This window comes from Lampetra planeri, chromosome 42 (genome assembly GCF_965212315.1).
Source record: "Lampetra planeri chromosome 42, kcLamPlan1.2.h2, whole genome shotgun sequence".
NCBI classification, from domain to species: domain Eukaryota; kingdom Metazoa; phylum Chordata; class Hyperoartia; order Petromyzontiformes; family Petromyzontidae; genus Lampetra; species Lampetra planeri.
Genome location: NC_136148.1, coordinates 9115556 through 9141385, shown reverse-complemented (window position 1 = coordinate 9141385; position 25830 = coordinate 9115556). Strand labels below are relative to the sequence as shown.

The window sequence follows — 25830 nt, the reverse complement described above, 5'->3', positions numbered from 1 at the left end:
AAAATCCCATCGCCGGAAATAGTTGCGCCTCGCCTACCCAATTACTCATTCGTTTTCTCTCACCGTATCGCTGTAAATATGCTCTGCATTCCTCTGATCGCTGTTGCCTGAGACCATGAGCAATCGAAGTGTAATTCTAAGAATATAAAAGAAACAATTGCGTCATGCTACAAAAGGAAAATAATTACGTAACGCTACAAAAAATTCCATTTACCTTCTGCCTTGCTCCGTGGTATTCATCCGCAACCTCACCACGCTGCACTATTTGCGCTGACAGAACTAATGAAACATTTGAGCATACAGTATTGAATTATTTTTTACATAATTTATGGGAGCATATCCGTAATGTTGGATTTCTGTAAGTCGGGTCTTTCGTAACCCGGGGACTGCCGGTATCTGGTGCTAATGGTGTCTCTCGTTAATATTTCTAGTTTTGATGTTTATAGCTGGATGCTCTCTCGTGTGGATGCTGTCTCTAATCCATAATGAAGGTTTTTTTTTGGGTAAGGTCGCGTAAATATGAATGTGTCATTAAACCCACCACCACCAGACAGCCAATTGGGTTTGTCACGGTAAACGAAACGTACTAATTTGTTACTAGCTCCACACACCGGTGTGTTGGAGAGTAAACCCCCAACATTTACAATTTGAATACCGTGACGTTTCGTTGGTGATTACGTCGACGACGTTCCCGCGCTGCGTGTGATGTCTCGTCGTGCGGGTGACGACGTTCCCACGCTGAGTGTGATGTCTCGTCGTGCGGGTGACGACGTTCCCACGCTGCATGTGATGTCTCGTCGTGCGGGTGACGACGTTCCCATGCTGAGTGCGATGTCTCGTCGTGCGGGTGACGACGTTCCCACGCTGCGTGCGATGTCTCGTCGTGCGGGTGACGACGTTCCCACGCTGAGTGCGATGTCTCGTCGTGCGGGTGACGACGTTCCCACGCTGAGTGCGATGTCTCGTCGTGCGGGTGACGACGTTCCCACGCTGCGTGCGATGTCTCGTCGTGCGGGTGACGACGTTCCCACGCTGCGTGCGATGTCTCGTCGTGCGGGTGACGACGTTCCCATGCTGAGTGCGATGTCTCGTCGTGCGGGTGACGACGTTCCCACGCTGCGTGCGATGTCTCGTCGTGCGGGTGACGACGTTCCCACGCTGAGTGTGATGTCTCGTCGTGCGCAGGCTCTTTGAGGACGACGACCTCGACGACTCGGATCGCTTCTACACGGAGCAGACGCGGCTGCTCAAGCTCTTCTTCGCGCTCTACAACACCGTGGTGGCACGCTCCGAGATGATGTGCTACTTCATCATCATCCTCAACCACATGATCTCGGCCTCCAGCATCACGCTGGTGCTGCCCATCCTCATATTCCTGTGGGCCATGCTGTCCGTGCCGCGGCCCAGCAAGCGTTTCTGGATGACGGCTATCGTGTACACCGAGGTGCGTGCCCGCGTGCAGGAAGACGCGGCACAAACAATACGAACCAAAGCGATTTCACAACCCGTGAGAGTCTGGTTCAGTGTCAGCCGACTGCCCGGAGTCTAACCTAGAACCTTGGTCAAGTTGGCTCAGCACTCTTCTAACAATGCCATTGTTCCTAAACTAAACTATAAACAAAATTTTTTATTTACAAGGTCAGGCCCACTGAGCTATTAGCTCTTTATCAGAAGCCACCTGGCCACAAATGATAGCTCAACGAAGTGGCTTATCACACGTGGTAATTTTTAGGTGCAGCCAAATCTAAATGCACTTTGATTCTAAATGTAGAGGGAAAAACTGGAAGATCCAGAGAAATAGCCACACGACCACCAAATATACAACAGGCGTCAGGGTTGGGATCGAACTCATGTCTTCCTGCATACCAGGCGAGGGAGATCACATCTCGCCGCCACGGCGCCCGCTGCTGTGTGCGGTATGGGAACGCGGTGGCCGGCCGTGTCCGCGTGTGTGCAGGTGACGGTCGTCATCAAATACTTCTTCCAATTCGGCTTCTTCCCCTGGAACACGATGGTGAGGCTTGCCCTGAGCCTGGACAAGCCCTTTGACCCGGCGACCATCATCGGCGTGGAGAAGAAGGAGGGATACGTTTACTACGACCTCGTGCAGCTGCTTGTGCTCTTCTTCCACCGCTCCATCCTCAAGGTGCGTGTGTGCGCGTACGTACGTCTGTGCGTACGTGACTGCACGCGTTGCGGGGAGCTGCGGTGGAGCGGTCAGCGCACCGCACCGTGAACCCGGCGGCCCGAGTTCGATTCCCGCTCACGGCTAACATCGGTGACGAAATATCTGAATTGGTCCTGGGCCTCGCCTAGGTCAAGTCGGCTTTAAATGAGCACCTGGTAGGGTACGTGAACATCAGCACTTGGGAGACGTAGGCGGCCGGACGTGGTGCTGGCCTCACCGTCCTTTAATCGGTGCTCGCTAACGGAGCTTGCCGGTACGTGCGTACGTACGCGTGTGTGCGCGCGTGCGCCGCTCGATGACGGCGCTCAGTGCTACGGCCTTTGGGACGACGCCGAGGAGGAGCAAGCGACCCCGGGCGAGGAGGCGAGCGCCGGCGGCGGGGACGGCTCCCCGGCGGCGCCCGGCAGCCGCAAGCCGTCGTGCCAAGAGGCGGCGCGCCCGCTCGGCGAGCGGCCCCGCAGGGCCAGCGCGGAGCCCGCCCCCTCCGTCTCCATCGCGGGGCCGCCCCCTCCGGGCCCGCCGGCCGTCGCGGGGCCGCCCGCCATTCCGTCCGGCCCTCTGCTGGCCGTGCCGCGCGGCCCGGGGCCGGGCGGCGCCGGCTGCCACTCGGGCGGCCCCCGGCGCAAGAGTTCGGGGATCTCTCAGCTGTCGGGCCACAGCTCGCGGCCAGGTGAGCCTCCAACGCGGGCCGACGGCGACGCCTCGTTCGCCGTCCGACGCGGACCGACCGCCGCGGGCGCGCCTCTTTGACCCCGTCGCAACCGATAGTCTCAGCCCGGCCACCAAGGGCCGCCGCGGAGAGTTTGCGATTACGTGGGTCGCCCTTAGCGCGGCTCCTTCCGGCGCTGAGAGCTCGGACACGTTCTGTTTGGTTGCCGCGCGTCTGGCACCTGTCAGAGCGGAGCTCGCGAGACGAAGCGCCACCATATCCTGCGGCTCGGTGGCAGTCGAAGGGACCTCAGAAGTATTTGTATTCCGGCAACGATGAGTTTACGTCTCATCGTTTTCACGTCGTTGCCAAATAGGGGGGCATTATTATCCGCTTTACGCCGTCGACAAAGTTGTTTATTATTGCTCGTGAGTTGCTCGATGACCAAGTCGCTGCTCGTGCCGTGCGCTGCTCGTGCATGGCGGAGGGACTACTCTGAGTGGTGTAGTGGTTCTATCCCATGTTGACCGTGTATGCCTCTACCACTCGTCTCTCCACCACCTATGAAACTATAAGTACCCATTAGGTTTTTATTTTATTGCCTTCTGTAATAATGTGTTTAAAATGTGTGTGTAAATATAAATTGTACTTATTTTCCTCTATTTAGCATTATTCTTCCTCATAAAATTTTATAATTTGTGATTTATGAAGACTTTACATTATATTTGAGTGCCGGAACGTATCTCCTGTATTGTAGTTCGTTCTTACGGAAAATAGCTGATCACATAACGTCGAATCAGCTAAAGTCGTGTTTTACAGGAACGTAACCCCGAACTTAAACTGATTCTTACCAGTCAAGTTATTTTCCAGAGCCGTTCTCTAATGTGGGGGCAATGCGCGAGTTGACTTCTTTGGGTGGCAGATTTGTGCCAGGAAATGGCGCCACGCGTCGAGGCAAAAATAAAATGACGACGTTACCCATCGTGACTTTCCACCCAGCTGCGCAATGAGAACGTGAACAAGTCGAGGACATGCGATCGGAGCGCCCCGTTTCCCGTCTCGCGCCCCCCCCCCCCCCCGCCGGCCGGGTCACAGGGAGCAGTCGGAAGGGCAGCAGCCGGAAGGGCAGCAGAATGCCGACCCCGCCGGCCCCGCGCACCCGGAAGGATCTGCTGATGATGAAGGCGCAGGAGCTGGCGATGCGGTGTCGCAACTTCGTCATTGCCCGGTCTGCAGCAAAGACAACGTCACAGTGTCACCGCCTCGTGCTTCCTTTGCCAACTCTTCCCCAACATCCCAAGCGTAGCTCCCTCTCTGGGAAGCAGCCCTGCGGCTCTCCATGGAATAATATTCATTAACAAGTGCAAATGTAAAAGTCGGCGAAGCCACTGATGTGGTGTTTCGGCCACTTGGCTAAAGCACCGGCACGCACTGACGACACCGCTTAATCGGTCGGCGGCTTACGTTCGGTGCGGGAAAGTGTGGGTACTCTCCTCTTCCAAGAGTCCGTGAATCCACTCGCTCACGTTACTTACTCACGTGAGTGACGTGAGTGAGTGACGTGAGCGAGTGAGCAAGTGACGTCAGCGAGTGACGTCAGTGAGTGAGTGACCGTCCGTGCGGCCGCCCCCGTCTCACCGCTGTGCTGTGTGTGCGTGCTGCACCCAGAGTGCTGCAGGTGTACCGCCCCATCCGCCAGTTCTTCTACGACCTCATCCACCCGGACTTCAGCCCCGTGACGGACGTCTACGCCCTCATGTTCATGGCCGACGTCGTCGACTTCATCATCATCGTCTTCGGATACTGGGCGTTCGGGGTCCGCATCCCACTCCTCTGCGCACCGCGACACTCGCTGGCGCGGAGTTCGCGTGATGAACCGGGACCAGCGTGGCGCGTTGTGGGGGGGTGGGGGTGGGTGTTTCGTGTTAAACCGTGAATGTAAACCCCTCTCCTCTCGTGAATAGTGGCAACAAAAGTAATAACATCAACTTGTAACCCGGCGTAGCACACAGTATTCGCTCCTCGCTCTCGTAGAGCGAGCGACTCGGAGGTGAGAGGAGCGACAGATCGGAGGGAAGGGCGGCCTCGTGGGGAGCCACAGTTCTGCTGTACCACCTCGTCTCCCATGGGGAAAGGAGTTTTGCAACATTTGTGGCGATCCGCCAACTATCGCGTCCGTTCGTGCTGGGCTGCAGGCGTACGCCACCCTTAACCCGGCTAATGATGGCGGACAGCTCTTTGTCAATTAACGGCTGAGGGTTGTTTGACCATACTTCACCTCAACTGGTCAGTGCTGGGCTGTTGAAGAAAGTGCCCAAGATCGATTCAGATATTTCTCACCACCGATGTTAGCCGTGGCCGGGAATCGAACTCGGGTTGCCAGGGTTCGTAGCACGCAGTGCCCTAACTCCTGCACCGCCACTAAACCCCTCAGTCCTCTCAGAGTAAGCCAACTAGAGACCGTGGTGTGCTCTCTGTGGATTGTGGGACTACAAGAGGTCCAGAAATAATCCCGGGTTAGGCCGGGGATGCGTTCCTTGAAGGTGCAGCGACGAATATCGAAACGACGTCAATCAAATAACATTTTATTCGAGAGCGAAGCAAATACAATGGAGGGAACGATGGAACTGCGTCTACCAGTCATCCCGGTCAGTCAGCCCATGGCACCTGCTGGGTCTGTCCCGTGACCTCCTGTCAGCGAGCCTTCGACACTTTAACGTGGCCCCAAAGTGCACTTGGCCTGGCACAGGCGCCGTGGTGACATCACCGCCACTTAGCGACGAATGGCGTCCGTCGGTATCGGTATTGGCGAGTGAGTATCGGCGGTCTGACTGCCTCCCCAGAAACACTCGGCGGCTGCGGACATCGCGTCCTCGCTGTCCGAGGACCAAGTGCCCCAGGCCTTCCTCGTCATGCTGCTGCTGCAGTTCAGCACCATGGTGGTGGACCGCGCGCTCTACCTGCGCAAGACCGTGCTCGGCAAGGTCATCTTCCAGGTCGTGCTCGTGTTCGGCATCCACTTCTGGATGTTCTTCATCCTGCCCGGCGTCACCGAAAGGTGCGGCAGCGGCGGCAGCTCCCAGTGCCTCGCACCACTACTACCACCACTGCTACCACCACTACCACCACCGCTACCACCACCACTACCACCACTACCACCACCACTATCACCACCACTACCACTACCACCATTACCACCACTACCACCACCGCTACCACCACTACCACCACTACCACCACCGCTTCCACCACCACTACCACCACCACTACCAACAATAACAACCGCCATTCGCCACTAAGTGGCGGTGACGTCACCACGACGCTTGTGCCAGGCCATGTGCACCTTGAGGCCACGTGAAGTGTCGAACGCCCACTGGCAGGTTTTTGTGAGCGTCGCTCCCCGCTCTCCATTGTTGTTGGAGGGCGACTGCCTCCAACTGCCCAGTAGCGTCCTTCACGAGCCTCCTCCACAGAGGCCGATCTTGACACCGCTGGTACCAGTCATCGGCAAGTACACTCAGCTCCACATCCTCCTGTACCACATCACTCCATCTTTTCCCTAGCCCGTGCCGTGCCCGTTTAGCCCCCTCGATCCGGCCAAACAAAAGCTGTTTAGGCATGTGGTGGCTGGGCATGCGGGCTACATGGCCCAGCCAGTGCAGCCTTGCCTGCCGGAGGAGCTCACCGATGGGACTTTGTCCAAATCTTTCAAGGATTTGTGAGCTCCTCACACAATCCAGCCTGGTTAAACCCAGGATGGATCGTAGGCAGGCCAGCCCATTAGGGTGATCCACGTTTCGGAAGCCTAGAGAAGGGAGGGAATGACTGTGGCTGAGAAGGCCTGAAGCTTCGTGCGGAGCGACAGACTAGGTAGCTTCCACACAGCGTTACGCAACTGATGAAAAGATAATGCCGCTCAACTGATTCGGAGTGAGACTTCTGCTGTTAAACCGGAGCCGGTCATGAGTACACTGCCCAGGTATGGGAAACTCTCCACTCTCTCCACAACTGCCCTATCACCAATTGAGTTGTGGGAGTGGAGTGTCCGATGGTACAAAATACCCAGGCTGGTGCTTAGTTTTGGTGGGGCTGATGGTAAGTCCCCACCTCTTAGTGGCAAGCTCCAGGTTCAGCAGCAGCACCTCTAACTCCTCCTCTGAGTGAGCAGCAATTACCAGATCATCGGCATACATAACATGTTTGAACAATAGGGAGCCATCCCTTGACCGTACCCAGGCATCGATCAGCCTCCCATTGTATCTGTTACAGATGTAAATTCCTCCACTACAGCTATTGAAGGCTTCACGAACTACGTGGTCGAAATAGATGTTAAATAATGTGGGAGCCAGGGGACATCCCTGTCGGACTCCAAGGTGAACCTGGAATGGCTCCGACTCCCGGCCACGTAGTTTTACCGGGGCCCGCTCACCATAATGAAGGTCCTTAATGATCGTGAGCAGAGGGTCAGCGACTCCGAAAGCACCAATAACAACCCAGAGCCCAGGCCTACTGATGGTATCATAGGCCTTGACCAGGTCAATAAAGCAGAGATGTAGGTCTTGTTGGAATTCCCTACACCTCTGCTGTAGCAGATGGACAGAAAATATGGCATCTGTGCAGGACCGCCCTTTCCTGAAACCGCATTGGGGCTCCGCAAGCCTCTCGTCAGCGTGCCTAGCAAGGCGATGTTGAATAATCTTTGCCAGTACCTTTCCCGGCACACTGAGGAGTGAGATGCCCCTGTGCGGTTCCCCTTCTTAAAGAGGGGGACCATCAGGGCATCCTTCCAATCCTGCGGAACCCGTCCAGTGGTCCAGACTGTTATGATGTCATGTAGGGCAGTCTGTGCACAAACGCCACCCTCAGCATTTTGCTTGGGAGATGATCTCTACCCGGTGCTTTTTCTAGTCTCAGGCTCTGGATCACATTCAGTACTTCCTCAACAGATGGCACCTCAGCCAGCCACTCACAGGGGGTGACTTCTTATTCCAATAATTGAGGCACAGCAGCCTCGACAGGGTCATCCCCACTTTGTCCCACGTTGTTTTCCGGGCTGAGGGATTTCCCCTCCCACAGGACCTCACAGAAATGCTCAGCAAATCTGCAAACTTGTTCCTGGGGGTCGGAGATTGGATCACCATTTTTTCCCCTAATGATGGTAATAGGTGTGGTGCTGCAGGTTACTTTTTTGATGGAATTAAAGAGCGATTTGTGATCGCGGGTGATTGAGGCAGACTATCTCCTCAGCAACCCGTGACCACCACCCATACTTGCAGCACTTCACGGCTCTCCGAACCTCCGAGCGAAAGCTGCGGTAAGCCTCCTCATTCTTCGATGTGGGATGCTGTAGCCGATGAGAGGGGGCCTGTCGCTTTTTCCCAGCTTGAACACCTCCTCTGTCAGCCAGTGTTTCTGGGGAGGTCTGGACCGTGTACCCAAAGCAGCCATTGCAGCTGCATGAGCCACAGTCCTAAACCTCGCCCATTTCCCCTCGACATCAGGAGGAGTGGGGGACGATGCCAACCCCAGCCGCAAGCGATGATTAAATTGTCGCTGGCAACTTTCATCAGCTAGTTGAGACCATACCACTAAGGGTTCGAATGGGGTCCTGGGTGTACATCCACCACCGGAGTGGAAGAATGGCAGGTGCATCTTACAGATGACAAGTCGATGGTCAGTGGGCAGATCAGCTCCACGGTAGGTCCTGGTGTCAATGACATGGGCCCGCATCTGCTGTTCTTTCATGGTGTAGTCCAGCAGATGTTCTTGCTTCGACCTGGCATGCATCCATGATGTTGGCTGCTGTGGTGGTTACAAACGCAATGAGGGGAAAGTCCAATTTAAATTGGCCCTCCCCCCACGGCACTGCCCACCACAGCGTTGCCGCCCGGCACCACGAGGAGGTAGGGGGTTGTTTTTTCCGGACTACTACCACCACGACTACCACCACCGCTACCACTACCACTACCACCACCAATACCTCCACCACTACCTCTACCGCTACCACCACTACCTCCACCACTACCTCCACCACTACCTCCACCGCTAATCAACCACTACAACCTCCACCGCTACCACCACCACTACCTCCACCGCTACCTCTACCACTACTACCACCACTACGACCTCCACCACTACCACCACTACCTCCACCACTACCACTACCTCCACCACTACCACCACCACTTTCTCCACCACTACCACCACTACCACTACCTCCACCACCTCCACCACTACCTCCACCACTACCACCACTATCTCCACCACCTCCACCACTATCTCCACCACTGCCTCCACTACCATCACCACCTCCTCCTCCACAACCACCACCACTTCTTCCACCACCACCAATATTACCCACCATGTGCCAGGCCAGGTGCACGCTGATGCCACGTGAAGTGTGAAAGGCTCGCTGGCAGACCAAGGTGCCATGGGTTGACTGAGATGATTGGCGGACGCACCACCGGTGCCCCCTACTGTGCCAAGTTGGAACCCCCACCACCACTTCCACCACTACCACAACAACCAAAACCTCGATCCTCAATGGGGTCGCTACCCCTGAGGTTAAAACAAATTATAGGGGAATGCCTCCGACTACTGGAAGCGGGACAGCTACGCGGCGTAAACGCCTTGCCTTGAGCGGTGGATTATTACGCAACCCGAGGCTCTTCATGTCCTGGGAAGACTTCGAGGATGACCAGGACAGCCGCCTCGAGTCGCGGAAGATCCTGGCAAAAGCAGCACACAAGTGGCGTTCGTGAACTCTACACAGCGGCCACAACAGTGTGAAGTTCGTTTGAATGCCTTTCACTCATGGACAACAGCCCCACGTCCTTGAGCCGTATCCTCATGTCTACCCCGGCCCCAGCCCCTACCCCCACACGAGGATCGGCAAACATTGAAATGATTGCGACGCAACGACTCAGGCTCTCCGAGCATCATCAGCAACTCTTCATCAGCAACTCTTCATCAGCAACTCTTCACCAGTAATTCTTCATCAGCTAGTTCATAGTTCACAAATGTGCAGTTGGCCAACTCTTTGAGTATGTTGCCGTTCCTCACGGCAGCTGTTTCCTGAACCCGTTACCCCCCCCCCCCTGCACATTGTTGCTGTGTCAGGGCAGTCGCTAATCACCAAGGTGGGCGGCGAGTGCTGCGTGTTGTGCCTGTGGCTGGCGCGCTGCGCTTCGGACCCTGCGGCCCGAGTTCAAGTCACACTTACGGCTAATGCGAGCGACGAATATCACAACCGGTTCTGGGTCACCCCTATGTCGATTCAGCCTTAAATGGGTACCTGGTGCGGCGTGTAAACATTAGCATATCGGAGGCATAGACAGCCGGGCGTGGTGCTGGCAACCCCCCCCCCATGTCAGCCTTAATCGGTGCTCGTTCACAGCACTTGCCTCTACAGTCTGTGTAGGCAACACGGGGGATCTTTGTCTTTGTGCACCCCTGTCAACAGATTAGATTAGTTGTTATTTCAACCTGTGACATCTCTACATAACAGCACCCCTCAACCTTGAACCTCTGTCACAAGATAACTCTTAACCCGATGCAACAATTGTCAACCTTTAAACATTACACAACAGCCTTTAAATTAGCGCTCCACAATACTCAAAACCCTGAACGCAATTGCCCTTGGCTCGCATATTAACTCTGTGTGCAGGTTCTCTAGGCAACGTAACATCCTTGCGTAACAATTCTCAAGTACGGGCCCAACTCCGGGCCTTGTTCACTTTTGTACAATTCTGTGGGTTTTTCTGTGTAGAAATGGACAGACATAGTGGTTAGCACACCACGTGACAAATCCAGCAACCGGAGTTCAATTCATCCTGACCACGGCGAACAACAGAGGCAATTATCTGGACTGGTCCTGGGCCTCCTCTAGATCAACTCAGTCTTAAAACAAGTACCTGGTGCCATATATTAAAAAATAATCAGCACTGGGGAGACAAAGGTTGGAGAGTGCGGTGTTGGCCCAAACACACCCTCGCGTACCATGCCAGTCTTATACAACAATAATAGCAGTGATTTCAGCTTGTAAGAGTTCCGCACGTAATGCGCTCCCTCTCGGAGAGAGAGCGACTCGGAGGCACGAGGAGGAACCAAAGGCAAGCGGGAACGCAGGCAGCCGGTGCGCCGGTGCCAAATACCCCCCTCCCCCCCGAAGCTCTGCATTCCTCTACGTATGAATGCGTTATCGACCAATTCATGGGTGTTCACACGTGGGAGGAAACCGGAGCACCCAAATAAAACCCAGGCGAGCGAGTTGGCAACACTGTATCCCATGCAGACGGAACAGGTGGAGTTCACGTTTTAGCCATACCACATTCTCGCGACGAGAAGGGGAGTTTCACGACATCTGTGCGTGATCCACCAACCCTTGCTGCTGCCACGTGCAGCGTGGCCACTGGTACCCGGCTACAATAGGTCCTGGCTAATAGCGCGTGTCCCGACGGTCCATACGGCAAAATGGGGGGGATCTTTGCTTTTGTCTTTGTGTTTTGTTTGCGCGTCTGGCATGCAGGAAGTTCAACCTGAACACAGTGGCCCAGCTGTGGTACTTTGTGAAGTGCGTGTACTTCGGGCTGTCCGCCTACCAGATCCGCTGCGGCTACCCGACCCGCATCCTGGGCAACTTCCTCACCAAGAAATACAACTACATGAACCTCTTTCTGTTCCAGGGGTGAGCGCTTCACTCACCGCCTCCCAGCGCCCAGCTACCCTCCACGTCCCTTGACCACCCCGAGGAAGTCTGGCCCTAGGCCAAACTCTTTGTACTAAATTTGAGAACTCGATTCGGTTTGACGTTGCATCCAACAACCTCATGCCTTTTCACCGGGATGCTGCCGTGGCGTGATGGTCAGCGCGCCGGCAATGTGGAGGTCACCAGTTTGGTCTCCTGACGCGGGAGTTGAAACATCGGAGCAAGTTTCTTAAATCCACCGCCCCCCCTCCCCCCACCATTGTCTCTGTCTACCCAGCAGTGTGAGTAGGTTCCCCAGGTTCCGTGTGGTGGTGTAATCATAATCAGTTTTTATACTACAGGAGGAATCCGAGGAGCTATAAAGTTCTTTTTCGCAGATGTCCAGTAGGAGCGGGGAAGAACGTTAGGAACTTCCACCTCTTACAAAATGCCTGAGCAGCGTGTAAGAGTAGACCAAATAACTTCTTGAGTGGCTCTCTAGAGCTCCCTCTGGTGGAGTTCCTTCAGCCAGCCATGGCTTGAGCAAGGAATTGCAGGGCTCCACCTATATTTTTTCTGTTACCTAACTGTTCACCGATCTCCTTAATCCTCATCGACACAATAAGCCCTCAACCCTGAGCCTGGCGTTCAATGGCAGCACTTGACCCTACTAACACAAGCCATCTAGCCACCAGTCGAGCGCGGCGACCTCTGAGGCCACGACCCCGTGATGCCACGACCCCGTGAGGCCACGACCCCGTGAGGCCACGACCCTGTGAGGCCACGACCCCGTGAGGCCACGACCCCGTGAGGCCACGGCCCCGTAAGGCCACGTCCCAGTGAGACCATGGCCTAGGTAAACGTTTTGCTCGTTGGTACGGCCTGCAGTGGGGGCAGGGCTTGGATATTTTTGGAACCAAAGAACCTCCTTGCAGGTGATAGCCACATTTATTGCTTAAATAATTTTACCACCCCGGTGCAAATGTCTTATCACTAAACCCCAAAGCAATAACAACATCATCCCCTCCATACTTTATAATACTTATGGCCGTTCTGGATTACGAAACAATCTTAACAGATGCTGGAGGGAAATGGGGAGCATCAACGTTGGCTCCCCGGTGTATGTACGTACGTTGAACTTCTTTCACACCGTACGTAGCCAACCCTGCTAATCGGAGGTACGGGGAAAGGACAATAAACTAAACATAAAAAGTAGTTTGTAAGAAATTAGTTTTCAATCTAGACGTAAAAATCCTCAATCGGCTCGTACGCCGCGCCGTTCGGCACGATGTCACGCGCGGTTTTTCTCCGTGCGCCGGGAGCTTCTTCATTCCGGTTGTTGGAGAGGCTCCTGGGCGCGTGGAAGCGAAATGTCGGACATTGTTCTGAACGACGCGCCGCCCGATCCCCCAACGCGCGTCGGAGAGCCGCACAGCGCGATGGCGGCAACCCACGGAGGAAGCGTCGACGCGCTTCCCCGCCCGCTCCCTCGTGCGTACGTGAGCAGGTTCCGCCTGGTACCCTTCCTGATCGAGCTGCGCGCTATCATGGACTGGGTGTGGACGGACACCACGCTCAGCCTCTCCAGCTGGATCTGCATCGAGGACATTTATGCCAACACCTTCATTCTCAAGTGCTGGCGCGAGTCCGAGAAGGTGGGGCGCAGCGGACCGTGGGCGTGCAGGGGTCATGCGGAATGGGCTCGCTTGGCCCCGCCAGCCACTAGTCGTGACGTGCCCTGATAGGCCAAGGGTCGCCGATTGCATCGGCCGGTCCACCGTTCATGGTACAGGGTCGGGGGGAGGGGCCACCCCGCGCTCTTCCATTGTTGGACGTTACTTTCGTTGATTAAAATATGTATTTCCTCAACATTGTATAACATTGTAAATATTGCAGTACTGATGCAACTCTTTTGGTGGCAGATGAAACATAATGCAGAATGGAAAATGGACTTTTAGACTGGGAGAGTCTGGTCTTTGTTACGATAGGGTATAGCGAGCCCCGTGCTGATGTCAGGGGATTGAGCCACACGCGATCGCAGCGGCCCCTCTGGTCCACGGCCTCGCCCCGGTCGCCAATGACTGCCCAAAATATCCGTCCCAGTCACAAGTCGTTGTTTGGCCCTCGTTGGCATATTGCGGTTATATATCCTTAGTTCGGAGTGGCCACGTGGCAGACACTCCTTGCGGGGTTGACAAAGAAAGTTCCACCACTTAATGTGGATCAGGTGCCCGCTGAAGGCACTCGAGCAAGTTCTATGGCATCGTGTTGCAGGGGCTGTCATCAGGCATGATGTGATGTCACACTGCTATCTGTGAGAGTTCCGCACATACTGTGCGTATGTTGAACTTCTTTCGCACTGGGGGGAAGGACAACAGACTAAGTACAAAACACGGAATTTACTCTTCTATCTGACATTTGTGTGAAACAAAGCAATTGAAAATTATAGTAATTAAAGGAACGTGAACCGATCAAAATGTTTCGTGCGCACTCGGATGTGGCCATTGGTGCGAGCCCTGCCGTGCACGCTCCGCTCTGCTCTTTACCCCCCGGGCTCGCAGAGGTACCCCCAGCCGCGCGGGCAAAAGAAGAAGAAGATGGTGAAGTACGGCATGGGCGGCATGATGGTCTTCCTGCTCATCTGCATCGTGTGGTTCCCGCTGCTCTTCATGTCGCTCGTCAAGTCGGTGGCCGGGGTCGTGAACCCGCCCATCGACGTCTCCGTGTCGCTTTCTCTCGGCGGATACGAGGTGGAGTTGGGTGCGGGGGAGGGGGCGGTGGCCGCCTGACGGCATGGGTGGGGGGGGTGGTTTGCGTTCGCGACGCCGTCAATGTCAAGGTTAAAGATGCAGCCCTGTTAATTCTCGCATGTATGTGGGTGTGTATGTTGAACTTCTTTCACGCACCGTATTTCGCAAACCGCGCTAATCCGAGTTGCGGGGCAAGGACAACAAACTAAACACGAAAATCAGTTTTACAGAAATTAGTTTTAAATCTCTGTGAGGATTTAAAAGTGCACAGCTCCCAGTGGCTCACTAGCACCACGCTGGCAGAAGGCCCTCCCACTCTCGAGGGAGCTCCGGAAGGCCGTATTTTGTCCGACCATTTTTCACATTGGCCGGACGTCTCAAAAGCGATGGGAACACACCCACACTTTACCCCACCGCACGCGACCTGCAGATGCACTCACTGTGGTGGACCCAGTAGCACTGCTCGGTGGACAGAGGTGGGTGGGGGGGGTTCAGAAATCCGCAACGTTTCAATGGCCCCGCCGGCAGGTGGAACCTGTGACCTCTTGGAACGCCGCTGTGGCGGTAACTGCGATAACCAGCGACATGAGAGGCTTTTTGTTTACTGTACACCGCACCTCCGATTAGTGAGATTGGTGCGAAAGCAGTTCAACATACACACATAAAACGGTATGTTATACTTAGTTTGCTGGATATACGTTTGAACGTAACATCACTTTGCATTATGATGATTATTTGCATTGTAGGATCATCGGGACACACAATGTGATTCGTAATGCCTGTCGCTGAAACTACCATGTTAAAGGGTCATCTTTCCCCCTTATAAGTTTTTGAATAAATGTAAATTGTGCTCTCTGCTTCTCACACTTCCCGTGTCTCTGTCTGCATCTCACAGTCGCTGTATCTCACAGCCGCTGTACATGATGAGTGCCCACATCTCTCTCTGTGTCGCTCTGTGTCTCTCTCACAGCCGCTGTACATGATGAGTGCCCAGCAGCAGTCCCTGGTTCGCTTCTCCGAGACGGAATACAAGAAACTCACCAATACATTCGGAAACCAAGCGGTAGGGCACACCCAGCCTCTCCCTGCGGGCCTCATCGTGCAGGGCCCGTCTAGGATTCAAACCCAGATTATCAGAGGTGCTGCTTTAATGGCTTTCACGTGGCCATTGTGCCCATAAGTTTGCCAACTGCCCCTCGAGGATGACGTCGAAGTGTCTCCCTCTAGAAACGAGCAACCAGGCAGCACTCGCCTCCCGGTTTGGTCCCGATCCAGTGGCGGAAATTCCACATTCCCTCGTGGGGATCAGTCCATCCATGGCATGACCACAGCTGTGAGCCAATGGCGTGGCCCACCTCGAGTGCATTTTGCCGCTCGTTGCAGAGGTTCGCGGTTGAGCCCCGAGGCCTCCCTGGTTAATATTGCGGCCTGTGTGTTCACCATCACACTCGCGCCGTCTGCTGCACAGCGTACGTTAAAGATCCCGTGACATTATATAGCCTGTGTTGGTAAAAATTTTATCAATACTTGTAAATTACTAAATCGGGAATCCACGCAGAAACACATCGTCCCCTGCTGGCAGGCTAATGCGCACTTGCCGGCCAGTGCCGCCTTCACTTTGTGCTACGTAGGGACAGCTGCCGCTGGGGGTCCTCTGTGGCACGGCGCCTTGAGATCTACTGCACAGGAGGTGCGTTATTAATATGAAACCGATGACGATGGTGATGTCTATCCATAAATTGATACTCTATAAAGCCCCCAAAGGGACGATGGGCCGGGCCGGATGTGAACCTGCGTCCCGAGCGCGAGGTGAGCGCTTTAACCGCGGCGTGGTTTACCCGGCGCAGTCGGCGATGCAGTTCATCACCGTCTACTCGGCAGAGGACATCACGACGGCGCGACTGGCCGGGAACTCGACGGCTGTGTGGGGGATCAGCCCCCCCAGCCGCAACAAACTCATCCAGGAGCTACTTAGCAACGCGTCCGGCATCACCTTGCGCTTCTACTGGAAAATACAGCGGTGGGCACTCCACACGCCGCGCCATCATCGCGCGCCCCTCACTCCGCACGTCACTGCCTTAGGCCCTGCCGTGCCACGCCAAGCCACACTTGACCGTGCCAAGGCACCCCGTGCCCATCACACCTTATGCGCTCTTACGCACCTCCGAATAGCACCTCGGAATAGCGCGGTTGGTTACGTTTGGTGCGAAAGAAGTTAAACATACGTACGTAATATGCATCGCTGCGCGTCGCTGTATCATTGCACTCTTCCCGGCCATACCACACCGAACCATGACATGCCAAATCATGCCATACCCGTGGCACCATACCTTAGCGTGCCATACTACACCGTGGCTCACCGACCACACTCGACCGTACCACGCCTCGCCTCACCACGCCAAGCCGAGCGGCAAACGGCATTTTAATCGACGAACTGAAGCGTGCGCCCGTGATACGGTTGGATGTCCGTGTCCCCGCATCTCGCCCATGTCCCCGTTTATCCGCAGTGACCCGAAGATGGGGGGGAAGTCGGAGGTGTCGCGCGAGAAGCACACCATTGAGATGAACGCCACTCACCCGGCACGCGCACAGATCGCTGCCATGCTGCAGGACAGCAGCACGCACAGCGCTGTGTATGGCCTGCACCCTGCACCATTCATTCTGCACCCGGAACTACTCACTGGTTCTTCATGTTCTGCAGATGTAGATGCCATTGTTTCTTCATCTTCATGTTCTGCAGATGTAGATGCCATTGGTTCTTCATATTCCTGTTCTGCAGATGTAGATGCCACTGATTCTTCATGTTCTGTAGATGTAGATGCCACTGGTTCTTCACGTTCCGTAGATATAGATGCCACTGGTTCTTCACGTTCTGTAGATGTAGATGCCACTGGTTCTTCACGTTCTGTAGATATAGATGGCACTGGTTCTTCACGTTCTGTAGATGTAGATGCCACTGGTTCTGAGACATGATAGGGGTTGATAATGTTTGTGAAAATCAGAGAGAACGTCGTAGTGAACCGCACAGCAACAACACAACAACAGACAATTGTGGTGGCCCAGGCAGGAATGTTGGGAATTCTGGGTAATGACACCGAACAACCACCGCCATCGTTTGTGCGGTGGTTGAACTTACGACTCTCGGTCCGAACGGGCAATCGGACATACGGACAGGTTTGTTCCTATCTCTGAAAGTTTGTAAGTCTAATGTTCGTAAGTAGAGGAGTTCATGTACTTTCCTCTCTCTACTGCACATCAACCTCCTTTCACTCTACGCTCCCGCTCCACCTCAGCATCACCACCATCATTCTACCATTCCCTCGTCTATCCTCCCTTCCCACCTCCTCTCGACCCCTATAATCGCTACTGGATACCTGCAGTTCGGTGTGCTCCGAGTCTACGTGTGTTCACGAGGGAATATAAGACTCACTACTTCATAATTGCTTCCCTTTGAGTGTATTTTTGCCATTCGGTATTTTACATTATTTTTAATCTTTAAATTTGTTTGTACAATCTTTTTATACCCCCTTGAGTGGCATTGATATTACATTTCAAATAAAACCTCACCCCGAGCTATAAATGCCCTGATGGTGGCATTGTCTTTGTGCTGGTCGCTTTTTGGCATCCTCTGGTCTAACACTTTGAGACGAGGCTCTAAAGAAAGCTGCCTCTGGCGGGGACCAATCAGTTTCAAAGATAATGCATCTTATACTACCAGAGCATGTTTTTGTTTGCATGTTCACAAGTATCTGTGGCTAATGCAGACAGGATTCCTTGCAAAAGGTTTCTGTTTGGTGTGTTAACATCTTAACACAACTGTTTTATTGCCTTAAAGACCTTAACCCTTTCAGCTTTAAACCGACATTTCTTAAAAGGTAAATAAACAAACATGTATCAGCAATAACGTTTGCCTAATTGAATCACAAACAGTCAAGTATGAGTGTGTGTGTGCCAGTGCATTGGACACGTGGTTCGCACTCAGCGCTACGCTGCGCTACAAACCCGGCAGCCCGAGTTCCATTCTCGCTCACGGCCAACATCGGTGACGATTATTTGAATAGGTCCTGGGCCTCAAATGAGCACCTTGTGTGGTGTATAATCATCCCCACTGGGGATACAAAGGTGGTCAGGCGTGGTGTTGGGCACCCACCCCCTCGTGTGCCGTGCTGGCATTCATAGATACTCGCTAACAGCACTTGCTCTAACAGTCTGTTAAAGGCTATGTGGGGAATCTTTGTCTTTGTTTGCTTCGTGTGTGTGCAGGCTGATCAAGAACCTTTTCCCTCCGTACCTGAAAGCGCCCGGTGGCCCGGACTCAACACCCGTGCGACAGATGCTGCCAGGTGACTCCCACGAGCCCTCGTGCCCAGGCCTCACACCTGGACCCCCCACTACCTGTCCTGCATCTCCCATGAAGGACCGTCGCATGGCAGCCTTTGGCAATTTGTCATTTTAAAAAAACTGGCCATCAAAACCACCCTGCTTGCACCACGGTTTGTATGCACCAGGGAAATATTTGTGACTTCATCATCCAATACGATCAGAAGCCTTGCTGCCAAGCCAAACAAAAAAATGTATAGCAGCCAAATACTCTAAATACACGTTTCTAAATGTGGAGGAAAAAAAACGGAGGACTCAGGGAGAACATATAAACTCCAAATATACAGCAGCAGGCGTCAGTCTGGGGAGGAACCCACGACCTCCTGCATATCAGGCGAGGTAGTTAAAATCTAGCCACCGTGATGATGATAAGAGAGAGACGCAGACTCCAAATATACAGCAGCAGGCGTCAGTCTGGGGAGGAACCCACGACCTCCTGCATATCAGGCGAGGTAGTTAAAATCTAGCCACCGTGATGATGATAAGAGAGAGACGCAGACTCCAAATATACAGCAGCAGGCGTCAGTCTGGGGAGGAACCCACGACCTCCTGCATACCAGGCGAGGTAGTTAACATCTTGCCAACATGGCGCCCCTGCGATGAGACAATCATCCAATCAGAGCCGCAGGCACTTGGCTCGGTGGAATTAAGCAACAAGTCGTGTTTTCCTAAGTTAAGTGAAAGCCACGAGGCCGAGAAACCTCCCCGCTCTCGCTGGAGCCGTTGTCATGCATCCCACGGCGTTCCGCCACCCCCATCCCTCCACCCCGCCCAGAGGGCGAGCGCAGCTACTCCGACGTGGAGCTGGTGCTGAGGCAGGGCGGCCCGGCGGGCAGCAGCCACGCCGAGTGGTGGAGCTTGCGGCAGCTGCGCAGCGACTGCCCCGGCAGGCGCTGCGACGACATCCGCATCATCGTGTTCAGCGACCGCGTCAGCCCTCCCAGCCTGGGCTTCCTGGCGGGCTACGGGTACGAAGGAGGCGCCGGCGTCTGCTCCTCGGCACCGCTTGCGCCGCGCGCCGGCGCTGCTCGCGGGGCGAACTAATGATGGTGGGAGGCCGCTATCTGTTGAAGTCCCACAGTGGGACGGAGGGCTCTGGTTTGACCCCTTCACCGGCGTTTGTGACTCGCAAGCCTTGCGACTTGTGGGTCACGGCCGCTGTACGCAGGCACCAACAGACCGGGCTCTGATTAGACAAAATTAAATGATCTCAATAACTTTCTTCATGTTTGTCTAAGCAGGATATAGCATTTTCCTCTGAGAAAAAGTGAGAAAAGCTTGAATAAAAATGTAATTGAAGCAGAGAAGTCACGTGATGCATGATATGGGTGCTTAGTTTCTGGGCTTCCGGCACGGAACGGAGCTCACAAGTACGGAGTCGGAGTGTCTGCTACTGTCTGTCACCGTCTGGGATCACTGGGCTTAACCTAAGTGCAAAGTCCTCTTAATCGTTGAGGCTGCTGCCTGATAACAGAAAATATACAGTGGGCGAATGTTACAGGAAATGCTTTTCTTAAGAAGCAAATGAAGTAGTAAAGATTCCATCTCATTAATCTATTCACCTCTGAGAGATGACCGTACCACGCCTATGTCATCACATACACGGCTCAACCTCTCACCTGACCCCTTACCTCAACCTTTGTTTCCCCCCCTCCGCTGCTCCCCCCCCCCCCCGTATATTTTTCACGACTCCTCACCCCTTCCGGCGACGACGGCTCACCCAACCCCCCGTAGCATCGTGGGCCTGTACGCCTCCGTGGTGCTGGTCGTGGGCAAGTTCGTGCGCGAGTTCTTCAGCGGCATCTCGCACTCCATCATGTTCGAGGAGCTGCCCAACGTGGACCGCGCACTCAAGCTGTGCACCGACATCTTCCTGGTGCGCGAGACGGGCGAGCTGCAGCTGGAGGAGGACCTCTACGCCAAGCTCATCTTCCTCTACCGCTCGCCCGAGACCATGATCAAGTGGACCCGCGAGAAGGAGGACTGAGCCGGGCGGCCAACCGTCTCTCAATGGTCGTTTCTCTTGAGCAGCGCTCCCCCCCTTGGAGTCCGTGTCACGCGATGTGCCTGCCGAGCTGCTGTGGGGGAGACCCATGTCACTGTTTCTCTTTTCTCGTGCCCACCTCTCGGTTCGGTGGTGCCTCCTCAAGTCTTCGAGTCCAATCTCTGCTTCCACACCGCGAGGCGCAAGCCCGGGCCCCGTTTTCCACGATGTGGCTTCTAGCTTGTGGTTCTGTGTTCCACATTGATGGTGAATTAATTAATTGATTAAAAGTCTGGATCCCATTCGAGTAACGAGTCCCTTTGCCTGGGCTTCCCTTTAACCCCATGCGTCTCCCGTTGGAGGTCGGTTTCCGGCACCGTGACGGCCAACCCCGGCTCTCGCTTCCGTGGACTTGTAGCCTGGCAAACGGTTTTCATGGCCCATCGTCTCTTCTCAACAACACGTGCAGGATGCGGGCTCCCGTTTCAACAAAGCCTCGGGCCTGGGAGTCCTTAAGAAAAAATGTCCACTGGTTTGCATCTTGCACGTGAGATATTTCAACAAAGCTTCTTCAAGTCTGGGTTTTCCATTCATTAATGAATTACAGAAAGCGTGCGTCTTGCAGTTGAGATAATATTCCATCGAGAGTCATCTTGAAGGGCTCCCAAGGCATTCCCAGCTCGACCTGGACTCTTCCAAGATGCTGCTGGCTTTGGATTCCACGGGCGATGAGCTCCGGCTGGAGGGGACGATCGAGTGTTTTTTTGCTGCCGAGGCAGGGAGATGGGGCGCAGTGCTACCCCTGGGACACAGTGGAACCCCTCCCCTGTCTTCACGACGGCACTGGGACGATCGTCTGATCCCCGTTGGCACTGTGGTGCCCGTCACTAATGGGCATCGCCGCCGCCACCAGCACCAGCCTTCTAGGCGAGGGCGGAGTGCACTTTGTATTTAATTATTTGTTCACTTAAACTTTTAACCAATCGCGGTCGGCATGCACTGAAGTGAGTAAATATTGTGCGCATACTGTAGTGCGTACTGTGGTTGTAGACTTCCGTGTCGTGTCTCACACATCGGTGATACTCAAACTAGACCTTTCCTCCTTGCCCAGGCCCAGATGAGATGCCGTCTTGCAGTATGTCTCATTTCCTTGCCGAACAAATATGTATTTAAACTTTTACTAAAGACATAGGAAAGAACAGACGTTTTCTGCATAGGTTTGGATGAAAAAGATAATAATGAAGCTACTGATACCATTTACAGTGTAATAATTTCGGTCTCGCTCATTAGTTGACTGTAAAGCAATGGTCCAGTCTGCGTGTTTAGATTTGGACAAAGCAGAATAGACCTGAACACTGTAATTGACATTTTGTGAGATTCTATTTTTTTCTTGTAGTGTGGAGATTTTGATTTCTCTTTTACTAAATCTAATTACCATTGCATGGCAGCGCTGTAATTGTGCGGAGCCCTTCGGAGCCTGAGGACGAGCGGCACTATGAAGATGCTAAAGATGATTTATTCCCAATTAAATCGATTGATCGATTGCTATGTAATGACCTATAGCCTAGTCGATTACGAATCGAGCTCATCCACCAAGCTAGGCGGTGTGCGTGTGTTACATTTGCCCGTGGCCCTGACAATATTTCGCGATACATCCTGTGGCAACATGGCACCACACCGGGTGGAACGCCGCCGCCGCCTGCGCCGCGTACGATCCCAGCCAACACGGGGACCTCCACGGCACGGGTGGTTTTCCACCGGCTGATTGCCGTGCCAAGTCCGGACCGGACTCGTTAGGCGCCGGCCTTTCCTCTCGCGGCTCGGCCGCAGCGTGGCTGAGGCGGAGGAGGTTGTAGACGCCGCTGGTCAACACGGTTCGGTTCGGGCGTTGCCGGTCGTTCACACCGCCGCTTCGGCGGAAAAGCGCTCGGGGGGCGTCGTTTGAATTCGAGAGTTGTTGTTTGTGCGTGGCGGCACGCACGCGCTGCAGTGCCACGACCTCGCCGATCGATGTGGGTGCTGCTAGGGATGAGCATGTTGAGACCCGGCTGTATACCTCATCGGGGTCGCGGTGTTCCTCGTGTGGGCGCGTCCGACTTGTGGCGATGGCCTCCGTGATGCGGCATGGTCACGTGGGATTTTCATTTTTTTATCGTGGAAACAAACTGCTTCTGTGTTAAATTTCACTTCCCATTATGTTTCCATAAACGCGAAATATACCCACGACAATATTGGCTTGAAAAAAGTGCGCGCAGAAATTCGATTTAGACAATAGTGAAATAACAGTTACAAACGAACGTACTGTGTTTTGTGTGTAAAATGGGTTTTGGAATGCAAGCGTTGTCGCGTTGACTTGCACACACCAGCAGAATGGTTCCCATCCCCAACACGGCTCTCTGTGCTTGGGCACAGACTGCTAAGCACGCCCTGAGATTGATTCATGTTCCTGGGTTAGCATCAACGTTGCCCTCTGGCGTAACCTTGGAATCGTATTCTGTACATGCCAAGTCCGATTTTGGTCCGATGTTGAATATAATCAGTGAGCCAGTGTTGATGGCCCAAAGCTCATCGATAAGACGTCGCACTGAATAAATGTACATGTTTTACCACCGTCTGAATTATCAAGTGCCAGTGTTGGGGTATGTGACAGAATGATATTAAATTGGGCACGGTTGTGTGGTAATGACTAAATATTGGCTGTAGCTAACACAAGCACGTCTTGTTTTATGGAAACATAACTTTGGCGTTTTCAAGTCTTTTTTGTGCACCTCAACGTCCCTCTCGACTTCGTGCCCCGTGACCACGTGGCCTTGTTTCGCGATGTGCGCACGTTCCCTTCACCCTGCGCCGTGTCCCACTCGCTGCGTCTGTAACACTGCGGCGTGGCGAGGTCTGTCTTGTTTACATTTCCGAAGGGGAAGGCTCCACCCAATTCCTTTCTCCCTAAGTCAACAACAGTCCTTGGCCAAAGTTCGCCACCAGGCAACCCCGCTGTGTTGTGCCACGGTCTTTCCCTGCCGTCCGTGCTGCTTATCCAGGAGCTGTGGAGGGTGTGGGCAAGCGCCTGACTCCCCTTCATGTCGGGTGGTGCATGCAGCTCGCGCTCGCCCCGCGGCGTGTCCCGAGAGGTGCCCGTCTCTCCACGTCTCTTTAACTCCATCCCTGACTCTCCGCTCACTGTAGCCTCACGTTAGACATAACCCTCGTTCACATCGCCTGACATGGCCACTGTAGTATATGCTTGACGCGCGCGCGCACGAGGCGTGCCATGGCACAGGGGTGGTGATCTGTGCCCGCAGGCTTCACCTCCCTGGCACTCGCCGCGTGTCTCGCGCGCACACAAGAGCACAACTATATTTGTATCAACGACGCATCGGCAAGCTGCCCGTCTTGCACTATTATAGAGTGTGAGAGGAGTGCGCGTGTTCAGTACGCTCCGTAAACAGTTACCGGCAAGGCGCACGCACACACACACACGCACACACACACGCACGCACACACACACGCACGCACGCACACACACACACGCACGCACGCACACACGCACGCACACGCACGCACACACACACACGCACGCACACACACACACACACACGCACACACGCGGGTCATGATGGGGTGAGGGAGGGTTCGTTGGCGTGAGCGAGCGGGTCAGTGGGCACGGACGGCCTGCGCTGAGTCTCTCACTCACCGGCCGGGCCCGTCCACTCAGACTTGCGGCCACGTGGGGCCACTGGGCTGCGAGTGGCCCACCAGCGACCCAGTCGCGGTGCCCCACGCAGGCAGTCCACGGCGATGTTTGGTTTCGCCGTGGATAGCCAATAGGAGTGCGCTGACTGACTGACGTTGACTCGTCTCACCTGACGATGTCGGGCAGCAACGTCACAAAGCCGTCGTAGCCAATGCCCTTGACGCCACCATTCCTCGCGCCCGCTTCGTCGTCAGAGGAGACCTTGTAGGTGGTCCACGCGGTCCTCTGGCACTGCAGTCTCCTTGTGCTGCCGGCTTTCCCCTTGGAGACCGACCTCGATCCCGTCACACGCGGCCCACGCACCGCGACCACGTGCTCCCGATGACGTCTCCAACACTCTCATGTCCTGTTTGATTCTGAGTTTACAATAAGTGTCACGGCACCAGGGCCTTGAGGCTGTTTTTTTTTAATCATCAGTCTAACTGCACATTCTCAGGGAATCGGGGGTGTCTGTATGTTGGAGAGGGAATTATTCACAGATCCCGTGCATTTGGGAGCCGTTTGTCAAACGCGTTTGCATCTACAACGCTTTTGGTAGAACATCGAAACACAAGCGGACCACCATCAGCCTCACCATCGCTGCGTGCGTGCTCACGGCTGTGCTCCGCAGCTCCACCAATGCCTTTCTGGCAACGATTGTCCAGCGTCTCTCGCTCCTCGTGCTTTGAGCTTCACAAACTGAGTCCCTCAAGAGGCTCCCAGCACACGGAGTGAAACGTCGGACATCATGCCCGAAATAAAATAAAAACAACACGCGGTACGACCCGAGAACACATTGGAGAGCCATCGCCATTATTGATGACCCAGCCGAGTCTGCCTTGCGTCCTTTGTATTTCATCACGGTTCCATTACCCCTCTTCCCTCTCCCCCCATACTGATCCAGCTGCGGTGGCTGCTCTACCGACGGCTGGCCCACGATTTTGTTCACCTCCGTTCATCTCGCCGTGGTATCGATCGCATTTCCTGTCGTCCTGCCGCACGGAGCGCCCTGCCCCCTCCGTGGTTCGATCCCGACCCTGGCGCATGTTGTATGTTTCGAGTTTTGCACGTCTCTCTCTTTCTCTCCGTGTGCTCGCGTGGATCTTTCTCCGGTTCCTCCTGTTTTTCCCTCCACGTTTAGAAACGCGCGCTTATAGTATTTTATTGCGATACATTTCCACATGATGATAAGCCACTTCGTTGAGCTATCATTTGTGGCCAGGTCGCTTCTGAAATAGAGCTGCATAGCTCAGTGGGGCCTACCTGGTTAAAATGAAACTAGTTTATAGACATTTTAAGTTTACCCGGCACGGCTGACATCATCCCCTCTACTTCCCTCTTGACTACAACTACGTTTCGTGCCGTGTCCCCCACGTGGCACTCGGATCTGTGCCACTGATGGAGAATAGATGCTCCATCGGCCTTGACCGTTCACCAGCACCGTTATATTAAAAGCACGGAGT

The 25830-nt window shown here is 54.3% G+C and overlaps 1 protein-coding gene across 1 annotated transcript in view; it reads left to right on the top strand.

The window, feature by feature from the left end:
* The window catches only part of LOC144732241 (piezo-type mechanosensitive ion channel component 2-like), a 135790-nt gene extending 112547 nt beyond the window's left edge, over positions 1-23243 (top strand). The window contains exons 39-53 of the mRNA XM_078613639.1: positions 1186-1444; positions 1958-2146; positions 2498-2858; positions 3933-4065; positions 4506-4653; positions 5681-5895; positions 11365-11523; positions 13031-13178; positions 14085-14273; positions 15244-15336; positions 16121-16293; positions 16781-16906; positions 18537-18616; positions 19429-19621; positions 20388-23243. Coding sequence (XP_078469765.1) covers positions 1186-1444; positions 1958-2146; positions 2498-2858; positions 3933-4065; positions 4506-4653; positions 5681-5895; positions 11365-11523; positions 13031-13178; positions 14085-14273; positions 15244-15336; positions 16121-16293; positions 16781-16906; positions 18537-18616; positions 19429-19621; positions 20388-20640 — 2719 coding nt within the window. The 3' untranslated portion in view covers positions 20641-23243. The remainder of the gene's footprint in view (positions 1-1185; positions 1445-1957; positions 2147-2497; positions 2859-3932; positions 4066-4505; positions 4654-5680; positions 5896-11364; positions 11524-13030; positions 13179-14084; positions 14274-15243; positions 15337-16120; positions 16294-16780; positions 16907-18536; positions 18617-19428; positions 19622-20387) is intronic.
* Positions 23244-25830: the final 2587 nt, after the last annotated feature.